The 24,325-nt window shown below is 36.1% G+C and overlaps 3 protein-coding genes across 5 annotated transcripts in view; 2 read left to right on the top strand and 1 right to left on the bottom strand.

The window, feature by feature from the left end:
• The window catches only part of LOC311091333 (uncharacterized protein), a 140,790-nt gene extending 133,267 nt beyond the window's left edge, over positions 1–7,523 (bottom strand). For 2 of the 3 annotated variants that reach the window (XR_014608048.1, XM_084127226.1), the window contains exon 1: positions 1,873–2,159. Coding sequence is in view for 1 of the 3 variants with exons in the window: in XM_084127226.1 (XP_083983352.1) it covers positions 1,873–1,897 (25 nt within the window). In the remaining 2 variants the exon portion in view is untranslated. Of the gene's footprint in view, positions 1–1,872; positions 2,160–7,317 lie in introns of those variants that run through there. The other variant, XR_014608047.1, reaches the window with a different exon arrangement.
• Positions 1–24,325, top strand: part of LOC311090940 (uncharacterized protein) — an 846,260-nt gene that overhangs the window by 770,501 nt on the left and 51,434 nt on the right. The window lies entirely within an intron of this gene.
• Positions 1,577–14,037, top strand: LOC311091045 (protein NLRC3-like). The gene is made up of 8 exons (XM_084126776.1): positions 1,577–1,773; positions 8,092–8,220; positions 8,814–8,921; positions 9,280–9,384; positions 9,647–9,731; positions 10,005–10,200; positions 10,295–12,125; positions 13,920–14,037. The coding sequence occupies exons 2-8, from the start codon at positions 8,162–8,164 to the stop codon at positions 14,020–14,022; spliced, it is 2,487 nt and encodes an 828-aa protein (XP_083982902.1). The 5' UTR covers positions 1,577–1,773; positions 8,092–8,161; the 3' UTR covers positions 14,023–14,037.

Genomic DNA, 24,325 nt, shown 5'->3' with positions numbered 1-24,325 from the left:
TTAAATCAATAAATACTCCCACTGCATATTGTTTGTTATCTATAGCACTGGTAATGTCTTCAATTAACTCCATTAATGCCATTGATGTAGACCTGTTTGACCTAAATCCATACTGACTATCCACCAATAATTCATGCTTCTCAATAAAATTATCCAATCTAATTACATACAATTTTTCTAATATTTTAGAGAACTGAGAGAGTAAAGACAATGGCCTATAATTCGTGAATTGATTTCTCTTTCCAGATTTATGTAGTGGAATGATTTTAGCAATTTTCATTTTGCTTGGGAATACACCTGTTTTGACAATTGCACCAATGACATCCTTAATTAAAACCATATCAATATCATTCACGTCTGTTGACTTTTTATTCTTACAATTGTTAACAATTTCAATAATCTCATTTTCCTCAGCTGGTTTCAAAAACATAGAGTTAGGGTTACTGTCTAAATAATCCACTGCCTTCACATCACCTTCAGTGTGTGGATTTTGAATTACATCGGCCAGCTTTGCTCCCACACTTACAAAGAAATTATTAAACCCATTGACCACATCTTTCATGTTGCTTAAAGTCCTCTCTTTATCTATAAAATACTGAGGGTATTTTTTATTCATTGGTCCATTCCTTATAATATTATTTAGCACTTTCCATATACCCTTGATATCATTTTTATTATCATTTAATATTTTATTATACTAATCTTTCTTACTTATCCTCATGATACTGGTCAATTTATTTTTATATCTTTTGTATTTATTATCAGCTTCTTTAGTTCTGTGTTTTATAAATTCTTTATACAAGGTGTTCTTTTTTTTGCAAGCATTTTTTAATCCTTTTGTCATCCATGGTCTCTCTTTAAATTTGTGCTTTATGGTAAATTGTTTTAAAGGACAGTGTTCATCATATAATGATTTAAAAGTGGACAGAAATGTTGCGTATGCATTATTGGTATCAGTCTCATCATAAAATTTTTTCCAATTATATGCAAGTAATTCACTTCTGAGTGTATTTATTGATTCAACAGTTCTGATTCTCCTGTAACTAATCTCATTAACTTCCTTATACTTCACATGATCACAAACACACATCACAAAAACTGGCAAATGGTCACTTATGTCATTTAGTAACAACCCACTCTTTAGACTATTGTCCATTCGGTTTGTGAATATGTTGTCTATTAGAGTTGCACAGTGTGATGATATTCTGCTTGGTTTAGTTATAAGTGGGAAAAGACTCATGCTAAACATTAAATCGATAAATTCATCTGTCAGTTTATTGGGATTTAAGAGATCTATATTAAAATCCCCACAAATGAACACCGCTTTTTGATCATTCTTAGTAAATAGACTTTCCATACTGTTCATGAACATTTCGATTTACAATATCCAGCATCTTAGATAATAGTCCAGAAACAGGGAATATAACAGATGCACTGTTGAAATGTCTATGTAAGAGGTTTTAAACAGGATTTAGAGATATATGTGGTATAATATCCCGCTCGACTGCAGTAGGTGTCGGTGTGCAACTGTTCAGCTGTTCCAAACCCTCCTGTAAAACACACGGAAAAGAGGAAAACGAAAGGAACAGCATCTGGGCCTCGTTTATCACCGCTGCGTCGCACAGAACAGGCTCTGAGAGAGGCGGACGACACTTCCGACGCATAAGATGTGATTTATAAAAACAAACTTGACGGAAAATGTGCGCACCTGCACGCAAACTGTGACCTATGTGTACGAACGTTTTGGAGACGGAGCAGTTTGGCGAACCGATGGTGAGCTGGAGTTAAATGTCGTTTTGGTTGCTTTTAGACAGAGCATTTTAAGAAAATTATACATATACAGAAAGATAATACAACTATAATTTAACTCACCAAGCCTGTCACATGAAGCAAACATCCATCCGTTCCTACATGTCCGCGGCAGCGAGCGCGCTGGGCCGTTTAGTGAAACTGACGCATTAGCCTATATCTAACGGCAGATGAAGGAAAACCGTACATCTTCATTATGAGTCATAATCATAAATACAGTGCATGTTCACAATAACAGTTTAAATAAATAAAATAATGATTTAAAATATGTTTTACTTCTGATATAAACATTTAGATTAAATATAATCGATAACGGACGAACGGTTTTATAAGTCTGAATATTTTTTGGGCGTGGGTCAATATCACTATAAAGTGCCTTTGGTGTCCTCATCAGAATCGCTCAGTCATCATGAACATAATGCAAAATAATGAAATTCTGAGGTTTTATTATAAATGGCCAAGCACTTACACACATACAAGAACAATGATACGTCTCTTGAAATGTGTTTTTCTGATTTTATACCATTTTCTTTGATTGGATGTATGTGATTTTGGCATATCCCACACGCTGCTCAGCTAAATTCAGTGAGTGTAAAAAGTGGTTAAATTACATAAAATTAAAATACTTTTTGAATGTATTTATTGTCCTCAGCAAGCTGTTTAATTAAACAAGTCATTCTGATTATTTATATTTTATCTTCATAATAATATTAAGCAGTTTACATGTGTCCCTGAAATTGCTGTCCACCCTGTCATTATGGGGTAAACGCCCCTTTAAGAAACCAACTGATGTACTGTGACATCATCTCCCCCATTTGGTCTTTCTTCAGTGGAGGTTAAAATATCTGCAACACACACAGTAAGTATCTACACTTATATTTCCTAATTTTCATCATATTGTGTTTGTAGTTGCCTGTTGTCAAGCTTAACATGTCCACCCTGTCATTGTGAAATATTAATTAATATAAAAACTTTTCAGAAATTCTAAATATGTATTTTAAACAGTGCACAGTCAGCTTCAACAGTGAATCACTTTGCTAACTGCTGTACACCATGTGCTCATTAAATACTAACTTTAGCCAAAAAATGGTTCATGACAGGGTGGACATTTGCAACTCCTGAAAATCAGCCTGAGCCAGGCCCCTCCTTCTTCTATATTGGTTAAGGGTTTCTTTAAGTTCCTGTTGTTTTTCTAATGTTCCCCCGTTCTAGTTCACCCATTAAAGCATTTGTCCTATGGAAGCCATTTTCTGCCAAATTTAAATAAATAAATTAAATGATTAAAATGAAAATTAAAACCAAATTAACGATTTCATTACAGAAAACAGTACGCAAAATATGTGACAAAATTGAGAATGAAATTAAATGATTTCATTTTCACAGCATTATCCCTGTCAAATTGAAAAATAAAATGCAATTGGTGATTTCACATTTCATTTTCACTACAGTCTCGAGGCAAGACTGCCAATATTAAAATGAAAAGCCAAACGTGAAAAAGAAACTACAAATGCAGTTTTTACTATGCTCTTTAGTAACGCTCACGCAATAATAGTGACACAATTCAAATACAAATGTAAATTTTCGTTTTTCATTTTAATTCCTCTTTTATTTCACAGTTTTCATTTTCGTTTTCATTTTCAAAGACAACCTGCATGCAAATTATATGTTAATGAGTGGGTGTGGCTTATTCTAGTAACGGCGCTAGAGACACGCCTTCTGTAAAGCGAAGTCATCGACGTCCGTGTGCATGAGTTGAATGTGTGAAACGAAATTATTTAAATGTGATTATATAGTAATCGAGACGACGAGATATGGCGAAATCTGTTAGTGAGCTTTTGCGGGAAGCTGCCACAGCATTAGAACATGGAAACAACCAGCCTGACCATGTTAGTTATGATGTTAGACTCAGACTAGACCATAATCGATGAGGTTCATTCATGTATTAGGCTGTTTTGGAAATTCAACTATTTGGGTGTACAAAGGTCTTAACACAATTTCTACAACAATTATAGCCAGACATTAATACCCACTGGCTTTAACCGAGAACCTCGGCCAATGTTTCATATTCGCGTCGTGCCCATAGACTGTAAAAAAATATGGACGTAGTGTCCGTGACGTCACCCGTAGGTTTCTGAAGAGCATTTTTGAAGCCTAAAGTGGGCGGAGCCGTCCGTCGCCATCTTGGCCTTGCGTCACTCCCGGATAACAGAAAATAGGCAAACAGTGCGTGAGTGGAGCTGAGGAGCCTGGCCATAGATATGAGCCTGGCTATCTGAAATCACCTAGCTCGACGTGATCGAGTTAGCTGATGATGTAAAGCCAATTAAAAGTTCCTGTTTTTGCCCTTCGAAATATTATAATAGTTAAAATACATGGCTACAAGTGAGACTGTGTATTACTTCGAGAGTGTTTGTGTGTGACAGTGATTTATGTGCATACATGTCAGTCACTCTTTCATGGTCCGTCAGCGCGGCATCGCTCAAGTTCGTAGAGAGCTTATTCAGTCCATTTTAAATTCTGATTTCGGCCGCCTCTCAAATGGGTTAAACCGTTAAACCATAGATATATTGCCTTTGAAGTGCAAGTAACGTTAAATGCGCTAGAAAATCCGCGCTCATTCATGGATGTGCATTTATTGCATGAACGGAGAAAGCGCCGACGCCTGCATGATTTCATCTGACGGTACATAAGCATATAATCCATCTGTTCCGTGAGAGCAGAACGAACGAGCCTTTATTGACGTTTTAAATTTGAAAACCCCAAAAAGCAACGAAATTGTCAGACATCCATTAGTGCCTGTTCACAGAGGAAAACAACTGAAATACAGCGCTGGTTGTTCTCTCAAACGATACTCGACGACAACGACTGAAAGACGTGGGCTTTGTACCCAAGTATTAAATTGTATGAAATAATCCCGAAAAAAAGCACAAACACTGCAGAGAAGGCAAGTTCAGCAGCTAACATTTGCTGAGGTGAAGTGACGGCTAGTAACAGCAGACAAACGGCTAGCATTGACATCAGCGGGAATCCACCTGTCACTCAAGTGGCCACACCCTTAAATTTAAATATTAATCAACTAAACGGATGAGTTATAAAAAAATTCACCCCCCTCACAGTTGTTATGAAGGGCAAAATTAGCTGTATAGACCAAAGCCACAGAGAGAACCAGGCTGTAAACACGTTTTTTTCTGCTGTAAAGTTGGTAATTTTAACATGAGGGAGATACAGATTTGACTCACTTCTGCAGCCAGGCCAAGCGGCCAGTTAATGAATTGCAGTTTAACTCACTTCCGTGTTGGTTTCAAGAGAGAGACGGGGAGGTTGCCGCTTGGTCGTGCCTAACAACGCCCTTCAGCCGTGACTTATTCAGATACAGCACTAGCCTGGAGTACCTTATTGCTTTTATAAAACGGTTACCACGCAATACAAATATTAATCCCGAAACATATGTATCTATGCAACTTTCATGAAGTAAAATGAATCACTAAAAGCCAATTCCTTCCGCTGGAGAAAAAAAAAATAGTCCCTGACCATAAAGCAACAGAAGAAGTTACATTATTTCTCCATTAGATGGAGACAAAGACTGTCTTAATGAGTGAGTCAGTCAGTCAGTAGAGAAGACTTTTGAAATGACTCAAACTTGTGATCACGGAGAAGAAAGACGCAACTGACATGACTATAGGCACAGACAACCCCTATTAACTGTTAAAAGTACAAGATATCACACCGGACATTCAAACGGATTTTTTATTATGAATATAGGACTGACCTGAAGGAAATATCTAGCCTACTGTAAATGCAGGTACACTCGATTTCTCGATCTCATCCAGAAGTTGTTACTGGAAATGAAAATCAGCATTGTGATTCTTTTTGTACACAAACTTAAAATAACCAAAAGACACGTAACAGTTAAACAGCGGACTGATACAGGCTAGTGCTGTATCTGAATAAGTCACGGCTGAAGGGCGTTGTTAGGCACGACGCGAATATGAAACATTGGCCGAGGTTCTCGGTTAAAGCCAGTGGGTATTAATGTCTGGCTATAATTGTTGTAGAAATTGTGTTAAGACCTTTGTACACCCAAATAGTTGAATTTCCAAAACAGCCTAATACATGAATGAACCTCATCGATTATGGTCTAGTCTGAGTCTAACATCATAACTAACATGGTCAGGCTAGTTGTTTCCATGTTCTAATGCTGCGGCAGCTTCCCGCAAAAGCTCACTAACAGATTTCGCCATATCTCGTCGTCTCGATTACTATATAATCACATTTAAATAATTTCGTTTCACACATTCAACTCATGGACACGGGACGTCGATGACTTCGCTTTACAGAAGGCGTGTCTCTAGCGCCGTTACTAGAATAAGCCACACCCACTCATTAACATAGAATTTGCATGCAGGTTGTCTTTGAAAATGAAAACGAAAATGAAAACTGTGAAATAAAAGAGGAATTAAAATGAAAACGAAAATTTACATTTGTATTTGAATTGTGTCACTATTATTGCGTGAGCATTACTAAAGAGCATTGTAAAAACTGTATTTGTAGTTTCTTTTTCACGTTTGGCTTTTCATTTTAATATTGGCAGTCTTGCCTCGAGACTGTAGTGAAAATGAAATGTGAAATCACCAATTGCATTTTATTTTTCAATTTGACAGGGATAATGCTGTGAAAATGAAATCATTTAATTTCATTCTCAATTTTGTCACATATTTTGCGTACTGTTTTCTGTAATGAAATCGTTAATTTGGTTTTAATTTTCATTTTAATCATTTAATTTATTTATTTAAATTTGGCAGAAAATGGCTTCCATATTGTCCACCCTGTCATGCCAAGTTCCACCCTGTCACTTTGTTGTCCACCCTGTCATTTTAAACTTTTATAATGAAAATAAACTAATTATTTTAACAAGTTAACAAAACCTTGTGTGTGATTTCTTAATAAACAAATGAGGGCAGGTTAGTATTGTTTTAAAGTTTGACTAAATATCTTTGTTGTTAGATTTTATTTAGAATAGAATGTGCAACTATCGCATATTTTATTGGGCAATACATATTTAAGCAGTAACTTCATTATTATCAAAATACTTTTAACATTAACTAAAATGTTTTCTTGGGAAAGGGACACATTATCTTTCCACAGATCTACATTTTATAATCACTATGCAGTGAAAATGTATTTAATCTACTATGAATTTGTCCATGACAGGGTGGACATATTTTATGGTTTGCTCGTATATTGTCAGCTTGCAGTTAATTTATAAAAAGTGCTGGAGCTTGACCAATATGCATTTCTAACAGCCTAATGTCTCCTTAATACAACACATATGAAGTTAAATGGAAAATCTCAGATTTTTTTTTGGACATTGTGAAGTCTCAAAGGCACTTTATGGTGATTTTGACCCGCGTACGCCATTTTTGGCTTTCGGGCGCACGTACACTTTTAGTAAGGATCCTACGCACAGTTTTATAAATGAGAGCCCTGATACCCAAACCTGTTACTCACTGGATTTGATCTGATCTATGATCCAGAAAACATTTCTCCAGATTTAGCACAATGCCTACAAATCTAATAACACTCGCGGCCATTTATGTGTTTAATCCACAATCCATCGAGACCAGCAAGAGATTCTGAGAACGACGCGCGCGGACTGACAACAAGCGTTACTGAGTTTAAAATACTGATAAATTCATATAATTATTATTATAAATACATTCAAGCAGACATTTACAGTAGACAGACAGATGAACCCTGACGTCAATGAACAACAATCTGCTGTTATTAAACTGAATATCTCAGTTCATATATAGCAATTATGGTTAGTAGTTATACAGTATGTCTATTATAATTCTGCTTACTTTTACTCAATCAGTTATTTTAGGATCATTTGAAAGTAATGAAATCAATCATCATTGTGAACTTGAAGTAATGATTAAATGACAAACGATTCAACAATTAATACAGATTGGGTAAATCTGATTGTAAAATGATATTAAACGGTAATAGAGAATATAACAAATCAGCTTCAATTTTCCCACTCAAAGTTTTAAACACAATTTCTGTTCCCCAATGAATTAATATTTAGAGTCAGTTAAACTCATTAAACAATCAGAAATGATTAAGACCATTCGGTTATTTTACATGGCAATATATTTGTCTGTAACTCACTTTATTTTATAGATAGTTTTTGCTGTTGCTGTTGTTGATGATAACTCCACATTCTTCATTATTGTCTTAAATAAGATGTTCTTCATCTGTGTAAAATGGTGTCATCTCCAGGTGATGCTGAAGGATTGAGTGTTTCCAGAAACCAGTGCTGATCAGTTTTCAGTGTCAGTTTAGCTGCAGTATGTCAGAGGAAAGAGGAAAGGACTCTCTCTCTCAGATGAGTCTCTCAGAGAAACACAGGTAAGACTGCGTCTGTTTTCATCAGTTTAAACTCGACTGGACTTTGTGTTTCCCTGTCAATAACACAACTTTAAGCATATTTGCACATGCTTTGCACAATTTCTATTTTTAACTTCTTAAATTAACTCTGACATTGTCTATAAAGCCCTGTTTGCTCTATAGAAAATATCACAGTTAATAATTTGTTGATAACCTTCTAGACGCTGAATTAATCCAAATAAATGACTTCAGTTTTTAGATCATACAATTACTGACAGACATTAGGAAACAACTATACACTTAATTTAAGTATGCTAACACAACTGTGTCACACAGACATTTCTGCTCTCTATTTCTGTCAATAAACAAAAACTTGAAATGTTCTCATAAATTAGAGTGAAGTATTTTTTAACATATTAAATCTCTCTCATATATATTAAAGAAATTGTTAAACTAATGTGAGCCAGTAAAATAAAATAGTAGTTAACTATAAAACAGTAAATTGTGTGAGTGTGTGTATTTCTGTGGAGGATTAGATTAAGACACAGATGTGTTTCACACACAGTTGATCCTCCTTTACTAAAGTGTTTTCTCTCTGTTCTTTGTGTCATCAGTGTAAGATCAGGCTCACATGTGTCCAGCTCTGTGTCTCTGAACAGTGATCAGTCTAAAGGTTATGGACCACCATTCTTCAGTGAGAAAACACCACCATCTAATAAAAGGTATTTTGTGTGTTTACATTGCATTATATTGTTGTATTATTTGTCTACAGTGGTGTATGTGAATGAACTTGACTGAATTAAACAATAAGTCACAATAAAACTCAGTTCCTGAGAACTTTATGAAACTCATTCCAGTAACACAATTACACAGGCAGCCACAAGGAGACACAAATACACTATGGAAAATAAATCATGAAACTAAACATGTATATATGTTTATCCATCCGACTGTAGTCATAAATGGACAAATGCACAGCTATACTGCATTTAATTACTATTTGCAACATTAAACCTTTTCAAATGAGACTAAAGTATCTCCTGTAGTAAAGTGTTTTCTCTCTGTTCTTTGTGTCATCAGTGTAAGATCAGGCTCACATGTGTCCAGCTCTGTGTCTCTGAAGAGTGATCAGTCTAAAGGTTGTCCACCAAACTTCAGTGAGAAAACACCATCATCTAATAAAAGGTATTTCATAAGTTTCTAATTTTTTGTCACACGTTGTCTGTGTTTTAAAGTTGTATCAGCGAATACCAATTATGAAACATTTTTAGATCCAATATTTATCATTATTTATCATTGAATCATTTATCATGATATTTCTTATTGAATACTCTGATAAATATTTGATCTGATAAATATTTATCAGAGTATTCACAGCTAATGCTTTTCCTCTTTCTGTGAAATTTTGCCTGGAAAATCAGTATTTATTTGATTTATTTGATTACAGGCTTCAGTATGAGACATTAGACTCAGACGTTCAGACTCACAGGAACCACGAGAATTTCAAAGACAATCTTCTAGGAATCTTCCAAGTAGGAAAACACATTTTTATAAATGTTTAATATTCTAACAAACAAATATGTTATTGAACAAAGACATTTTATTTAATTCCTCCAGATCCATTTTTTCTTCTGAAGCATTTATATATTTTTTATTTTTCTATTTGTTAAAAATATCAGCTGGTTAACATGTTAGTCTTTTAACTGGGTTTTTTATTGTTATTAGTTATTGAATAAATTGTGTTGACCAAATGTAGATGTACAATTTGGTTTAAATTGTGTCTTTTTTCTTACTTTTGTTTGTAGGATCTTGAGAGCAAAATAATCAAGTTTCTGAAGAATGAGCTGGAGAAGTTTAAGAAAATATTACAAAAGGAGAACACACAACACTTTGTGAAGGACTTTAATCAGAACAGATCCAGTATCAAAGAATCAGCTCTTGATCTCACACTACATTACCTGAGAGAGATGAAGCGAGATGAAGCTGCTGATGCTCTAGAAGGTTAGAGACTCATGATCATCTGTCTGATTGTCTCTTATAAATGTAGGAGAGAAAATGAAGACTAAAACTATCTATTTTCTGTTCCTGTGTTTAGATGAGCTGCTCTTCATTCATCAGCTGAAATGTGGCCTAAAGAATAAGTATCAGTGTGTGTATGAAGGAATGGCGAAGCAAGGTGACTCCACACTTCTGAATAACATCTACACAGATCTCTATATCACTCAGGGTGGCAGTGAACAGGTCAATACTGAACATGAGGTGAGACAGATTGAAGTTACTTCCAGGCGTCATGAAGCACAAGAGAAACAGGTTGATTTCAAAAATTTGTTTAAAGCTCCTGAACAAGACGAGGAGATCCGAACTGTACTGACAAAAGGAGTCGCTGGCATCGGGAAATCAGTCTCTGTGCAAAAGTTTGTTCTGGACTGGGCTGAAGGAAAAGAAAATCAAGATATCAGCTTCATATTTCCTCTTCCATTCAGAGAGATGAACTTAAAGGAGAAAGAAAAACTGAGTTTGATGGACCTTATAACTCAATTTTTCCCAGAGACAAAAGGACTGAACCTTACAAGAAGGAATCAGTTCAAAGTGCTGTTCATCCTTGATGGATTGGACGAATGTCGCCTTCCTCTGAAGTTTTACTGTAATGAGACGTGGAGTGATGTATCGTCACCAGCCTCTCTGGATGTTCTCCTAACGAACCTCATGAAGGGAAATCTGCTTCCTTCTGCTCTCATCTGGATCACCACCAGACCAGCAGCTGCCAGTAAGATTCCTCCTGACTGCATCGACCGGCTGACAGAGATACGAGGATTCAGTGACGCACAGAAGCAAGAGTACTTCAAAAAAAGATTCACCGATGAGAATCAGGCCAACACAATCCTAGATCACATTAAACAATCAAAGAGTCTCTTTATCATGTGCCACATCCCAGTCTTCTGCTGGATTTCAGCCACGGTTCTCCAGAACATTCTGGAGGAGAAAAGAAATAATGATGTGAAAAACACTCAGGCTGATGCGATCTCTAAAACACTGCAGGAATCAAACACTGAAGACACTCCCAAGACTCTGACACAAATGTACACACACTTTCTCCGCTTCCAGATCCAGCAGAGCCGCCGAAAGTATGATGGAGAATACACACCAGATGTTTCCTGGGATAAAGACGCCATCCTTTCACTGGGGAAACTGGCATTTCATCAGCTGGAAAGAAACAACCTGATCTTCTATGACACAGACCTGGAAGCCTGTGGTATTGACGTCTATAAGGCATCAGTGTACTCAGGCATGTGTACCCAGATCTTTAAGGAGGAAACAGGGATCGTTCTTGGTACCATGTACTGCTTTGTTCACTTGAGCATTCAAGAGTTTATTGCAGCCCTTTATGCACATCTGTTTCTAGACATCAACAAGACAAGTGTGTTTGATCATGAGTCTACAGAACAGGAAAACAGAAATGAAACCATGATTGATTTTCTCAAGACTGCAGTGGACAAGGCGCTCGAGAGTGACAATGGACACCTGGACCTTTTCCTTCGCTTCCTCCTCGGTCTGTCACTCCAGTCCAATCGACGACTCTTACGAGGTCTGTTGACACAGCAAGACGGCAATGACCAGAGCAACAAGGAAATAGTTCAGTACATCAAGCAGAAATTAGAAGATAATCTTCCTGCAGAGAGATCCATCAATCTGTTCTACTGTCTGAATGAACTGAACGACCAAACTCTGGTGAAGGAGATTCAGACCCACCTTAGCAAAGGAAGTCTCTCATCTGGTGACCTTTCACCTGCCCAGTGGTCTGCTTTAGCCTTTGTGTTGTTGACATCAGAGGAGGAGCTGGAGGAGTTTGAGCTTCAGAAATTCAAGAAATCAGACGAGTGTCTCATTAGATTATCGGCAGTCATCAAAACCTCCAGAAGAGCTCTGTAAGTATTTTAATATATTTTGTTTTGCTTTCATCTGAAAAATGTTTTTTATCTACATTACTCTATAGTGATTCCTCATCATGAACATGAACTTATCCCTGTAAAGCCTGACATATGAAATAATAGTCAGAATTTTTTTTGTGTGTGTGGAGACAGTTTATCAAACCTTTAGAAAAAATATAAAAGACCATGTAAAAATGTTTGCATGTTTGTCTTGTATCATATGATACACCAGACTTTAATGACTTATATAGAATTATATATTAGCTCATACTCATACTTGTGGAAAAATAATTGGGGAAATAATGTGGGGGAAATAATGTAATTTGGTACAGATGTTATTTATATTGCCAACAAGTAAGATGAAATTCTGAAAGGTTATAATATAAAACATTGAGATTTTTATAAAACAGGCTTAAATAAAGTACATATATATTACCACATCATATATTAGTTGTCCCTGTCACATGTCAGCGTTTGTTTGGACTTTCAGTTCGAGTTTTGCTTGGTTCCTATTTGCCTTTCTATGGTTACCGTCATTATCAGTTCAGTTGTGTCACCTGTTTAGTCATCATCGTCATTAGTGGTCGACCGATATATCGCCAAGGCCGATATATAGGCCGATATTTGGCACTTTTAAAATATCGGCATCGGCCGATACGTTTTTCTGATTGGCCGATGTGTTGGAAGCGGGACTTTTATTTTGACGGCGCTTCAGACTTTTATTTTGACGGGCGGTGCTGAGAACACCAGGGCCTGATCACACAGCGCTCACTCACATTCTCCGTCTTCATTAGTTTACAATCTCTGTCAGTCATATCTAATACTTTGTTAGACAGAACTGGTAAACAAAGAAAGTAAATGGTATGCGAAAAAGTAAAGTGTTGCTTTTATATTATTTGTAACAGAAAAGGCAAACAATCAGGCTAAAATGCTTTCTCATTTACTGTCAACATTCAGCAAATGCGCATCTACATCATTTAAACAAATCTCTGAATATCTAATAAACATTTAATATCACAAACCTTGCAGATTTAATGGAATCCAGCTGTGATATCTTGTAAGGTGTGCATTTGTAGCCTGATAAACGTGCGACTGCGAGTGACGGTGAAGTGAAGTGAGTGAATGCGAAGAGAAGATCAGCTTCACAGGAGACGCGGTCGAAAAACTTTAAATCCTTCATATTAAAATATGCTGTGCTATATCCACTGTGTCATATTCATATAGTTTTCACTGTGTGCTGTATGTAATATTAGCGTTACCTTGTCTTTATTTGCAAAAATATGACTACCAGTGCGCACGATATTGCCAGATTACTGAGTGCCCTGTTACAGTGTTTGCTTCCTTTTTATTAACATATTCATATATTTTTAAACAATTACTTTATTTGTGAAAAATACTGTAATAGGATTGCAGATTCAAGAAGTTGCCATCTAAGCATGTTTATTTTAAAGATTTGTTTTCTAATTTATTTAAAATTTATAAAATATTGATAAAAAAAGAAAAAAAAGTATTTAATAATAATATCGGCTTTACATCGGCTATCGGCCATCCTGCTCTCTAAGATATCAGCATCGGCCATCGGCCATCAAAAAAACAATATCGGTCGACCACTAATCGTCATCTATCTCACCTGTGTTCTGTTAATCAGTGTAATCTGTGTTTGTATTTAAGTTCCATTCTGTTCAGTCAGTCCTTGTCCGATCTCCGTCGTATTTAGTGTGTGTGAACCTTCATCTTCTATGTACCTGTAATTATTTATATTTTGAGTAAATGTTTGCATTGGAACTTTAGATTCTCCTTCGTCTTCTTCTGCCTGCACCACACCGTGACAGTCCCTCTGGATCTCCCAGTAATTAGACATTTTAAATGCTTATTTTTATCAGTAATTCTGTAGTTTAATGTAATAATAATGTAATGTAATATGTAGATTGAGAGATTTACAAATAAACATTTATCAAAAGCCTGTTGTATAATATGTGATGTACACATTTAAAGTTGTTTTTTCTACAAAAAAGGTTTTTTCAATGTTTTTTTTTTTATTTAGTAAATATTAAGTAAAATAAACTATAAATGTAATTTCAGTAATTGTTATGGATGCTTTTTTACTATCTTTAAATTAATGATATATCACCCATTGATCACCCTGCTCTCTAAGATATCGGCATCAGTCGTTGGTTAAACTTAATCTTGAAATAATACAAATACAATTTCTTAGGTTCTTATAGGGTGGGCGATATGGCAAAAATATATCACGATTTTTTTCAGGAAAATCACGATTCACGATTTTATCACGATTCTTTTTATGTTGGTTTTACTATTTTGTGACTTAGCATTACAGCCAATCTAATGTCACTATTTTAAAAACAAAGCCTTAGGTAACAAAATATATATATATAAAAAAATGGCAGACAGGGGAGAAGATACAAATATTTGTCATTATTTTCTTTGTTATTAAATATTAAGATCAAAGATACACATTACACATACACAACTTAATATACAAATTAAATAGGCTAAACAGTGCTTTATATTTTCAGCTACAGTAGGTGTATTTAACAGTAGCATTGAAGAAAGTAATTAAATGAACAAATATGAAAATAAAACAAAACAGACTTCACTGTATAAATTATACATTGATACTTATTAAAGCTACTATTAAAGTTATCAGTCAAGGGCAGTGAGTGATTTTCTCTTTGCATTGTGTTGTTTTATTAACATTAAAGGGATAGTTCTCCTAAAAATTCAAATTATCATAATTTACTCTCTCAAGTTGTTTCAAACTCGAATATCTTTCTTGCTTCTGTTGGAAATAAAAGTTATTTGGAAGAATGTGGGTAACCAAACAGTTGATGTACCCCAGTGACTTCCATAGTATATTTTTCTCCTATGGAAGTCAAAGTCAAAATATTAATATTAGAAAAATATTAGAAAATATTAGAAGGAAATTAATACAGGTTAGGAAAAACATTAGAGTGCGTAAATGATGAGATCATTTTTATTTTTGGGTGAACTATCCCTTTAAGGACAAGCGGCAGAGTGTTTACTATTACTACAGTCTCTTTAAGAGTTGCGCGCGACACGTCTAATATACACGCATTTGACAAGCAGATTTTCTCTCAATTTTCTCAAGTTTGCTTTCACTTTAGACATAACCGACTTTGTTTATGTAAACCTTGTGTGTATTTAACAGTATAAGCACAATAAGACTCGAAAGATAACTTAGTCCAGTATCCAGGCGCTGGTAGACAGGCTTTTAGTGCATGTGAGCTTCACATGAACGCGCTGAGAAACGCACACGTTAGAACAGCGCATCAGCATGCGAATTAAATGTTTAACCGACAAGGCATTAAAACACATGCAAATTGTGAACTTTTGTGAACTGCAGTGTCCCGTTCCGCTGCTTTAACATTTTATGTGAATATACGTCGCGTTGTTCAGTATGTTGGGACAGAGGCGCCAGAACAGATATAATGCACGATTCTACGATATTTCTTCAAAAGCAGATCGTGGAGACATTTTAATCGTTTAAGTAATCTTAGTAATCTAAGTTTAAGTAATCTTAGCTTTACTTAAATCATTAAAGATTTTTTAACAAAAAGACATGTACATGTGAATGAAGGCATGTTTAGAATTATAGTGAAAGGCCTTTAACTTGCCATAAAACTGTGAACTGTCTCATCTAATAGTGTCAGTGCAATCAAGTCAAGTCAATAATATTGTTGAATTTTAAGTGTCCCCAACTAAGCAAGCCAGAGGCAACAATGGCGAGAACCCAAACTCCATCAGGTGACAGAAATAGAGAAGAAATCCTATAGCTATAAATCTTAACGCAAATACTTTTTTCAAACATGCTTAATTTTATCTAGGAAATTTGTCACTGAATAAAAAATGCTAATGTACTGGAAATAGTATTTTTTGTTGATGAATGCTGTTTGAATGCATTGTATGCTGTTTATGTAAAAAAAAAAAAAGGAAAATGTATTTAATATTTGTTTATAGAAAATGTATTGTATGTGTGCCATCTAATTCTGTGTTGTGATTTATTGTAGGTTAAATGATTGTAACTTAACAGAAAAAAGCTGTTCAGCTCTGTCTGCAGTTCTTGGATCAGATACCAATCTGAAAGAGCTGAACATGAACAATAATAATCTGCAGGATTCAGGAGTGAAGCTGCTCTGCACTGGACTGTGTAAATTGGAGATACTGAGGTAAGTTGAGCCACAGGAGTCACATGACTAAAGTAAGGTGCAATGACTGACAGGACGATGCCAGAGTTTAAAAGTTATAAATAAAAGTTGCATTTCTTTGTTTAATATAAGTAAGTTTGTCTTTGTTCTATTGTTGTTGTGTTTTTCATTCAAAATAATAATGAGCCACAAACTAAGAAATCCAAAGATCTTTTATTTATTTGTTACAACGTGGGTATAGCATATCATCCTTCTTATCAATTTTGTTAATAAAAGTCCAATGTTTAATATAAGTGAATTTATCATTGTACTATTTTATTATTGATGTATTTTCATTAATACTAATGAACCACAAACTAAGCATTTGTTTTAAATTTAGGGGAAAACACTAAGACCTTCATTTATCAGTGTTACAATGGGGGTATACTATGCCATCTATCCTATTTGTTTTGTTGATAAAAGTTTAATTGTTCAATATAACAATCAATAAAAAAATGGTTGTCATTGTGCCATTTTACTGTTGTTGTGTTTTTTTCAGTGAGTAATACTGAAGTGACATTAAGCGTTCATTTTGTGCTGCATTCATTTGGTGCTGCACTGTAATGCAAATAATTGCAGGGGATTATAATATTTAATGGATAATGTATTTTCCATATATGTATATTCTACTTCTTATAAGTTAAGACTTAAATTGTGCTGTTTTTGTTTATAGTAATTTATAATTTAGTGATTTAATCGTTGTTTGCATACCTAGTGTTGAGTCAGAATTCAGATGATTCTGTTAGAGCTGGTAAATCTGCCACAGAAAGGAGGGTGAGATCTAGTAGAAATCACTTATCTTAAGATTGTATATAACAGGATTAATGTATTTTATTGCTTTTGAGGGAGCTGTGTATCTTTGATTCTGCTTTCAGCTTTGCAGCTAGTCTTGACCAAACACTTCCTGTAGTTTATGAGTGTTTTACACCACTATTAAGGTATTTTGGTCCGTTTGTCTCACTCAGTGGCTTAAAAAGTGGGTATGCACTATATGCGGCGCATAGGGGCGCAGTACCATGCGATGGTAAAATAAATAAATAATTACAATTCTTTTTTTGGTATTTTCTATATGTAGCTGCTGTTGTGCATTTCTAAATCATTTCTGCATTTCCTCAATGTTATATAACATTTTAGAGGACTAACAGGCTAGAGTAGGCGCCCTCATAAGATTCCATCATAGAATTTTGACATTGAAGATATCGCAAGCGTAATATTGCGAGGGTTGCCGTGAGCACTGAGCGAGCAGGTACGAGTAGTGAATTGTCGTTGAAAAAGATGGATAAAGCAAAAAAACTGTCGGGGCTAAAGATAGAAAAAGAAAGAGGGAAAGTGAGATGGCATGTCAAGGGATACCAAAAGCAGCTAAATAAGTGGATGGTGAAAGGCAACAGGTAGGATTTAAAGTAGGGCTGAACGATATTCTGTTTTAACATCAACATTGCGATGTGCGCATGAGCGATAGTCACATCGCTGGAACATGCGATGTGAAGGGTAGTAGCACCCATGGTGTATTAAGAGAATGGTAGCACCAGGGTAGCACACAGTAAACATGAGTTTGTTGTATGTCTTGTTGCTGGGGTGACATGAACGTTCCGCGTGCCTGCACAGTGATTGATTCGCTGTGCCGCTGCTCACCACTCACAGCCAACATTCACATCTTAACAGATGTTTGTTTGTTCATTAGGCTATAATTTCTCAAAATAAGTAAAAAAAAAAATGATTCTCTCTCTCTCTCTCTCTCCCCCCCTCTCTCTCCCTCTCTCTCTCTCCATGTTTTCGGTGCTGATGCAGTGACGCGTTCATATAAATGGCACCTAAAAGCTGTCACAAAGTAAAAGTAATTATTATAAGTATGTAAAATATTGCAATGAGACATTTTAATTGTTTATTAATAAACAAGTGTTTTCTGTGTCGGCTGCAAAGATGAAGTTGACGATATTGACTTGCGATCTTCGCAGTAGTGAACGCGCCGGAGAGAAATGCACATTTCATATGGATTACATAGTTTTATGTTGTTTTGAATGGTTCTGTTTAAAAGTAGAGATTTCTGTGACAGATGTTTTTCTATTTTTTTTTTTTAAGGTGTGTGGGGCGAGTAGGCTACCTTATACGCTGAGTTTCGGTTCATGGATGATAGTTAAGCTCCAGTTTAGGCGCTGGCACCTCCGTGTCGTGATTAGCTATTGTCTGCTATATTTACTTTTTATTTATTAAATCTAGGAAATTGGATAATGAAACACTGATTAAAATTAAGATACAATTAATACAAAACGAAATTCGCTTTAAAGAAAGGCTTTGTGCTTTCTGTTTGAGGTCTCTGTGAAAGTTTTAAAGCAGTCTAATAGCCTGGATTGATGGCTCGCAACATCGCAATATATATCGTTGGGAAAAAAAAATATCGCAATGTAATTTTTTTCCAATATCGTGCAGCCCTAATTTAAAGTGTGATGTCTGTGCTTGGAGGCTTTCAAATGTTCACGTTAACAGACATTAACGCTCTAAAGTTCTCTGAAGTGTGGCTGAAAAAGCCAAGTAAAACTTTAAATAACCATTGAATCAAATTAACATTTTATTCTTATCTGTGAAATAAGCATGTAACCCGTTTCAACTCCACCACTCAAAGAATTGTTAAATTGTTCGCCAAATTTTGCAATACATTGGCACATTTTTATTCATTCATGTACTACACAGTACAACACACACACAACAAAACAAAACAATTTTATTTTCCCTGTTTTACTTTTTTTATTTTATTCTCTCCTCTAAATTTTTTTTTATATTTACTTACAGTAAGATGTGTGTGACCATCATATGACAGTAAAAGAGCACACACAAACCTTATTCTAATATGGAATTGTATTGGAATGGTAAAGAGTATTGGAACGTGACAGGAGGGCCTCCACTCAAGGAGACAATATGATGAACAAGTCTAAGAATGTTCCACATATGGTTGAAAATACCATCATTGGCCTAGAAAGATAACATTCTGGGAGTCAAGACTATAGAGGAGAAAGGATGCCCTCCCTTCACTGTCACACTCTGTAGCCACTCTGTGTGACTGTACGACTGCTGGCCTTTTCTTGCAAGAAAATACACCTCATCAAAGACTATTGGAAATGTTTGTCTCTTACTCAGTGATAGAATTTTGTTTGCCACCACACCTCCCTGAAGGTTCTCGAGGCGACGGTAAAGCGACTCAAATTTGGCCTTACTCGTAGCCCAGCCTCCCTCATAGTCATACCATTGATAAAGACATGGGCAACTAGAGTGGCTTGAATTTCATCTGAGACTGCTTGTCTTCTTGCCCTTGCACTTCGTCCTCCTCCTCCTTATCCCTCCTCGATCTCTTCCTTCATGTCTTTCTGGATCCATTGTTCCAAAATTCAATAAACTGATTTGGGCCCTTTTATCTATCTATTGAAGGCTCTGATTGATGTGTGTTAAATTTTGACTCTTAGTGTTTCCACCTGGGAAATTGTGTGCTAACTGAGCTGAAGCTGTGCTGACTTGAGTGAACAATATTGAATGTTAGTGCTTTATACATGACAACATGGTCTAGGGCTAGGCAATGAGAAATGAAGGGATTTGTGTGTAGAGTTTTGCAGTGACAGTTCAACAAATCTGACTCATGTGTCAAAACAGGGAATAGTTTTATAGTTTAGTGAAATGGGTGTGCTTTTTGATAAATGGCATTATGGTTTTGAAATTTTAGTTCAAAAGCCTGGTTATAGTGTTTAAGCAATCGAGAAAAACTGTAAAGTTCACTGAGCCTTTTGTTTGCATCCATATTCAATTGTCAGTTTTTGCAACTGACTTTCAATACATTTGTATGAAGAATAAAATTAAATTCAGTTTAAGGATTTATATTGTTCAGGTTTAACTGATTAATCAGCTGAATGTTTTCCTCTCTGTTCTAGACTCTCTAACTGCAGTGTGACAGAAGAAGGTTATAAAGCTCTGGCTTCAGCTCTGAGATCAAACCCTTCACACCTGATAGAGCTGGATCTCACAGGAAATTATCCTGGACAATCAGGAGTGAAGGAGCTCAGTGATTTACTGCAGGATCCAGACTGTCAACTGAAGACACTGAGGTGAGACGGGATCAAATAATTAACTAAATTAGGTATATGCAGGCTAAATATTCATAACAAATATATTATTTTAGTTATATAATAAGCTGTACAATTTGTTGTACAGTTTTGCTTGGTTCCTATTTGCCTTTCTATGGTTACCGTCATTATCAGTTCAGTTGTGTCACCTGTTTAGTCATCATCGTCATTAGTGGTCGACCGATATATCGCCAAGGCCGATATATCGGCCGATATTTGGCACTTTTAAAATATCGGCATCGGCCGATACGTTTTTCTGATTGGCCGATGTGTTGGAAGCGGGACTTTTATTTTGACGGCGCTCCAGACTTTTATTTTGACGGACGGTGCTGAGAACACCAGCACCTGATCACACAGCGCTCACTCACATTCTCCGTCTTCATTAGTTTACAATCTCTGTCAGTCATATCTAATACTTTGTTAGACAGAACTGGTAAACAAAGAAACTCTCTCTCTATGTTTTCGGTGCTAATGCAGTGACGCGTTCATGTAAACGGCACCTAAAAGCTGTCACAAAGAACCAGCAAAAGTAATTATTATGAGTATGTAAAATATTGCAATGAGACATTTTAATTGTTTATTAATAAACAAGTGTTTTCTGTGTCGTCTGCAAAGATGAAGTTGATGATACTGACTCGCGATCTTCGCAGTAGTGAACGCGCCGGAGAGAAATGCACATTTCATATGGATTACATAGTTTTATGTTGTTTTGAATGGTTCTGTTTAAAAGTAGAGATTTCTGTAGATGATAGATATATTTCTATATTTTTTTTTAAGGTGTGTGAGGCGAGTAGGCTACCTTATACGCTGAGTTTCGGTTCATGGATGATAGCTTAAGCTCCAGTTCAGGCGCTGGCGCCTCTGTGTCGTGATTATCTATTGTCTGCTATATTTACTTTTTATTTATTAAATCTAGGAAATTGGATAATGAAACACTGATTAAAATTAAGATACAATTAATACAAAATGAAATTCGCTTTAAAGAAAAGCTTTGTGCTTTCTGTTTGAGGTCTCTGTGAAAGTTTTAAAGCAGTCTTATAACCTGGATTGATGGCTCGCAATATCGCAATATATATCGTTGGGAAAAAAATATTGCAATGTAATTTATGCAACAGATATTGGGAAAAAATTACATTGCAATATTTTTTTCCCAATGATATATATTGCGATATTGCGAGCCATCAATCCAGGCTAAGACTGCTTCAAAACTTTCACAGAGACCTCAAACAGAAAGCACAAAGCTTTTCTTTAAAGCGAATTTCATTTTGTTTTAATTGTATCTTAATTTTAATCTGTGTTTCATTATCCAATTTCCTAGATTTCTGTCCCTCCTTCAGAAATACGTAACGAGTTCTGATTGTGCCAGCGGTTCCTGTGTTGTGATTCAACAGCAGCTTAGCGCACGTTGCTCGCAGAGGCGGACAGAGTACACAGCTACATTACTTGAGTAAAAGTACAGATAACCCTTGCTAAATTTTACTCAAGTACAAGTAAAAGTACTACAGTCAGATGTCTACTTAAGTAAAAGTACTAAAGTACTTGTTTTTAAAAGTACTTGAGTATCAAGAGTACAAGAGTACATTTTCTAAATATTGCATTACTACTGCCACAGTGCTTACATTGGTAAACACAGCAAACACTTGAAGCGAAAACTATCATTAACTTGTTCAGAAAATTTAAATAGTCTGGCGAGGTGGGGCCACGGGTTGGCACATTCCCGGGATGCAATATTTTTTTTCCCAGGATGGTAGGGGAAGACTCATGAATATTCATTAGGGAAGTCATCCCTGATTGGTCTGATGACCTACCCCTAAACCTACCTGTCACTGGGGGTCTTATGACCTCCCTAACCCCGCCCCTAAACCTACCCGTCACTGGAGTTAAGACCAATCAGGGATGACTTCCCTAATGAATATTCATTCACTTTGAGTCTTCCCCTACCATCCTGGGAAAAAAAATATCGTTCCTGGGATGGACCTGCTGCGTCTTCATCCATTGTTTCGTCCATGGTTTCGTCTCTTATCTAAATCTGACCATGGAGTTGACTTTGGCAGAAAGCTGAAGGTGATTGCTGATATGCTGTCCCAATCAGTGGCGCCTGCACAATCCAATTACATTTGAGAGGGAAACAACAAATTGAGGGTTTCCGAGATGTTTCTTTTTTCCTTTTTTTTTTTTTTTTTTTAGAAGAAGTAACGGGTACTCACAGTTATGGATAGAAATGTAGTGGAGTAAAGAGTACAATATTTGCCTCTCAAATGTACTTGAGTAAAGTCATGAGTACTCCCCAAAAATGATACTCGAGTAAAGTACAGATCCCTCAAAATTGTACTTAAGTACTGTACTCAAGTAAATGTACTCCGTTACTGTCCGGTTCTGGTTGCCCGGAAAGGTCACGCCTCTTACCATAACGTGGAGATGCATGCACTCAGGGAAGGCCAAACAAAGGTGATTTGACTCGGGATGAAAATAACAGCGTCTCAACGACATGGCGACAAACACACTCTACAAACGCAACTCTTCCTCTTCTCCGTGGGAGCGCAACAAGACCATGCCCCCCTTTTTGTGTATTCCTGTGGGCGGAGGTTAGTCAAAAAACTGTTCTAGTGACGTCATTAAAGAAGGAAGTAGAGGGATGTAGTCCAAATGTTGCATGTTTGTCTTGTATCATATGATACACCAGACTTTAATGACTTGTATAGAATTATATATTAGCTCATACTCATACTTGTGGAAAAATAATTGGGGAAATTATGTAATTTGGTACAGATGTTATTTATATTGCCAACAAGTAAGATGAAATTCTGAAAGGTTATAATATAAAACATTGAGATTTTTATAAAACAGGCTTAAATAAAGTACATATATATTACCACATCATGTATTAGTTGTCCCTGTCACGTGTCAGCGTTTGTTTGGACTTTCAGTTCGAGTTTTGCTTGGTTTCTATTTGCCTTTCTATGGTTACCGTCATTATCAGTTCAGTTGTGTCACCTGTTTAGTCATCATCGTCATTAGTAGTCGACCGATATATCGCCAAGGCCGATATATCGGCCGATATTTGGCACTTTTAAAATATCGGCATCGGCCAATACGTTTTTCTGATTGGCCGATGTGTTGGAAGCGGGACTTTTATTTTGACGGCGCTCCGTCTACCGCTTCTACGTCTACCGGGATAAGAACGTATAGAGAGAGGGAGCGAGAGACCTTGCGTGTGTGTGCTAGTGTGCCTCACAACAGCTCATGGACACCTCCCCCCCCCCCCCCCCCCCCGTTGGAGATTTCTTGACTGTCTGTCATTTCTATGCTGTATTGTGTACAGGTTTGACTCGTGTACGATAATTTTCTTACAAATACGATAATTTTGAGCTTCTGGTACGATACTTTGACATTTCCAATCTGGCAACACTGGCGCCTGATCACACAGTACTCACTCACATTCTCCGTCTCCATTAGTTTACAATCTCTGTCAGTCATATCTAATACTTTGTTAGACAGAACTGGTAAACAAAGAAACTCTCTCTCTATGTTTTCGGTGCTGATGCAGTGACGTGTTCATGTAAACGGCACCTAAAAGCTGTCACAAAGAACCAGCAAAAGTAATTATTATGAGTATGTAAAATATTGCAATGAGACATTTTAATTGTTTAAATTAAAACCTGTTAACCTTCGCCAGTGCGTCGGCGCACTGAAGCGTTTTTTTATTTATTTAGTTCAAAGTTACTATCAGATTTAATGTTATACCTTGACAAATTATACATCATTAAAAAGATATAAGACTCAAGTTTCAGTATTTGACCACTATTGTATTCTGAGAAACTTATAGTTATGTCTTAATTTGTGTCAGGAGTTATGAAATGGA

The sequence above is a fragment of the Abramis brama genome (genome assembly GCF_963993115.1).
Source record: "Abramis brama genome assembly, chromosome: 1".
NCBI lineage: Eukaryota > Metazoa > Chordata > Actinopteri > Cypriniformes > Leuciscidae > Abramis > Abramis brama.
The sequence above is the reverse complement of the archived record's forward strand: the minus strand, read 5'-3'. Positions and strand labels throughout refer to the sequence as shown.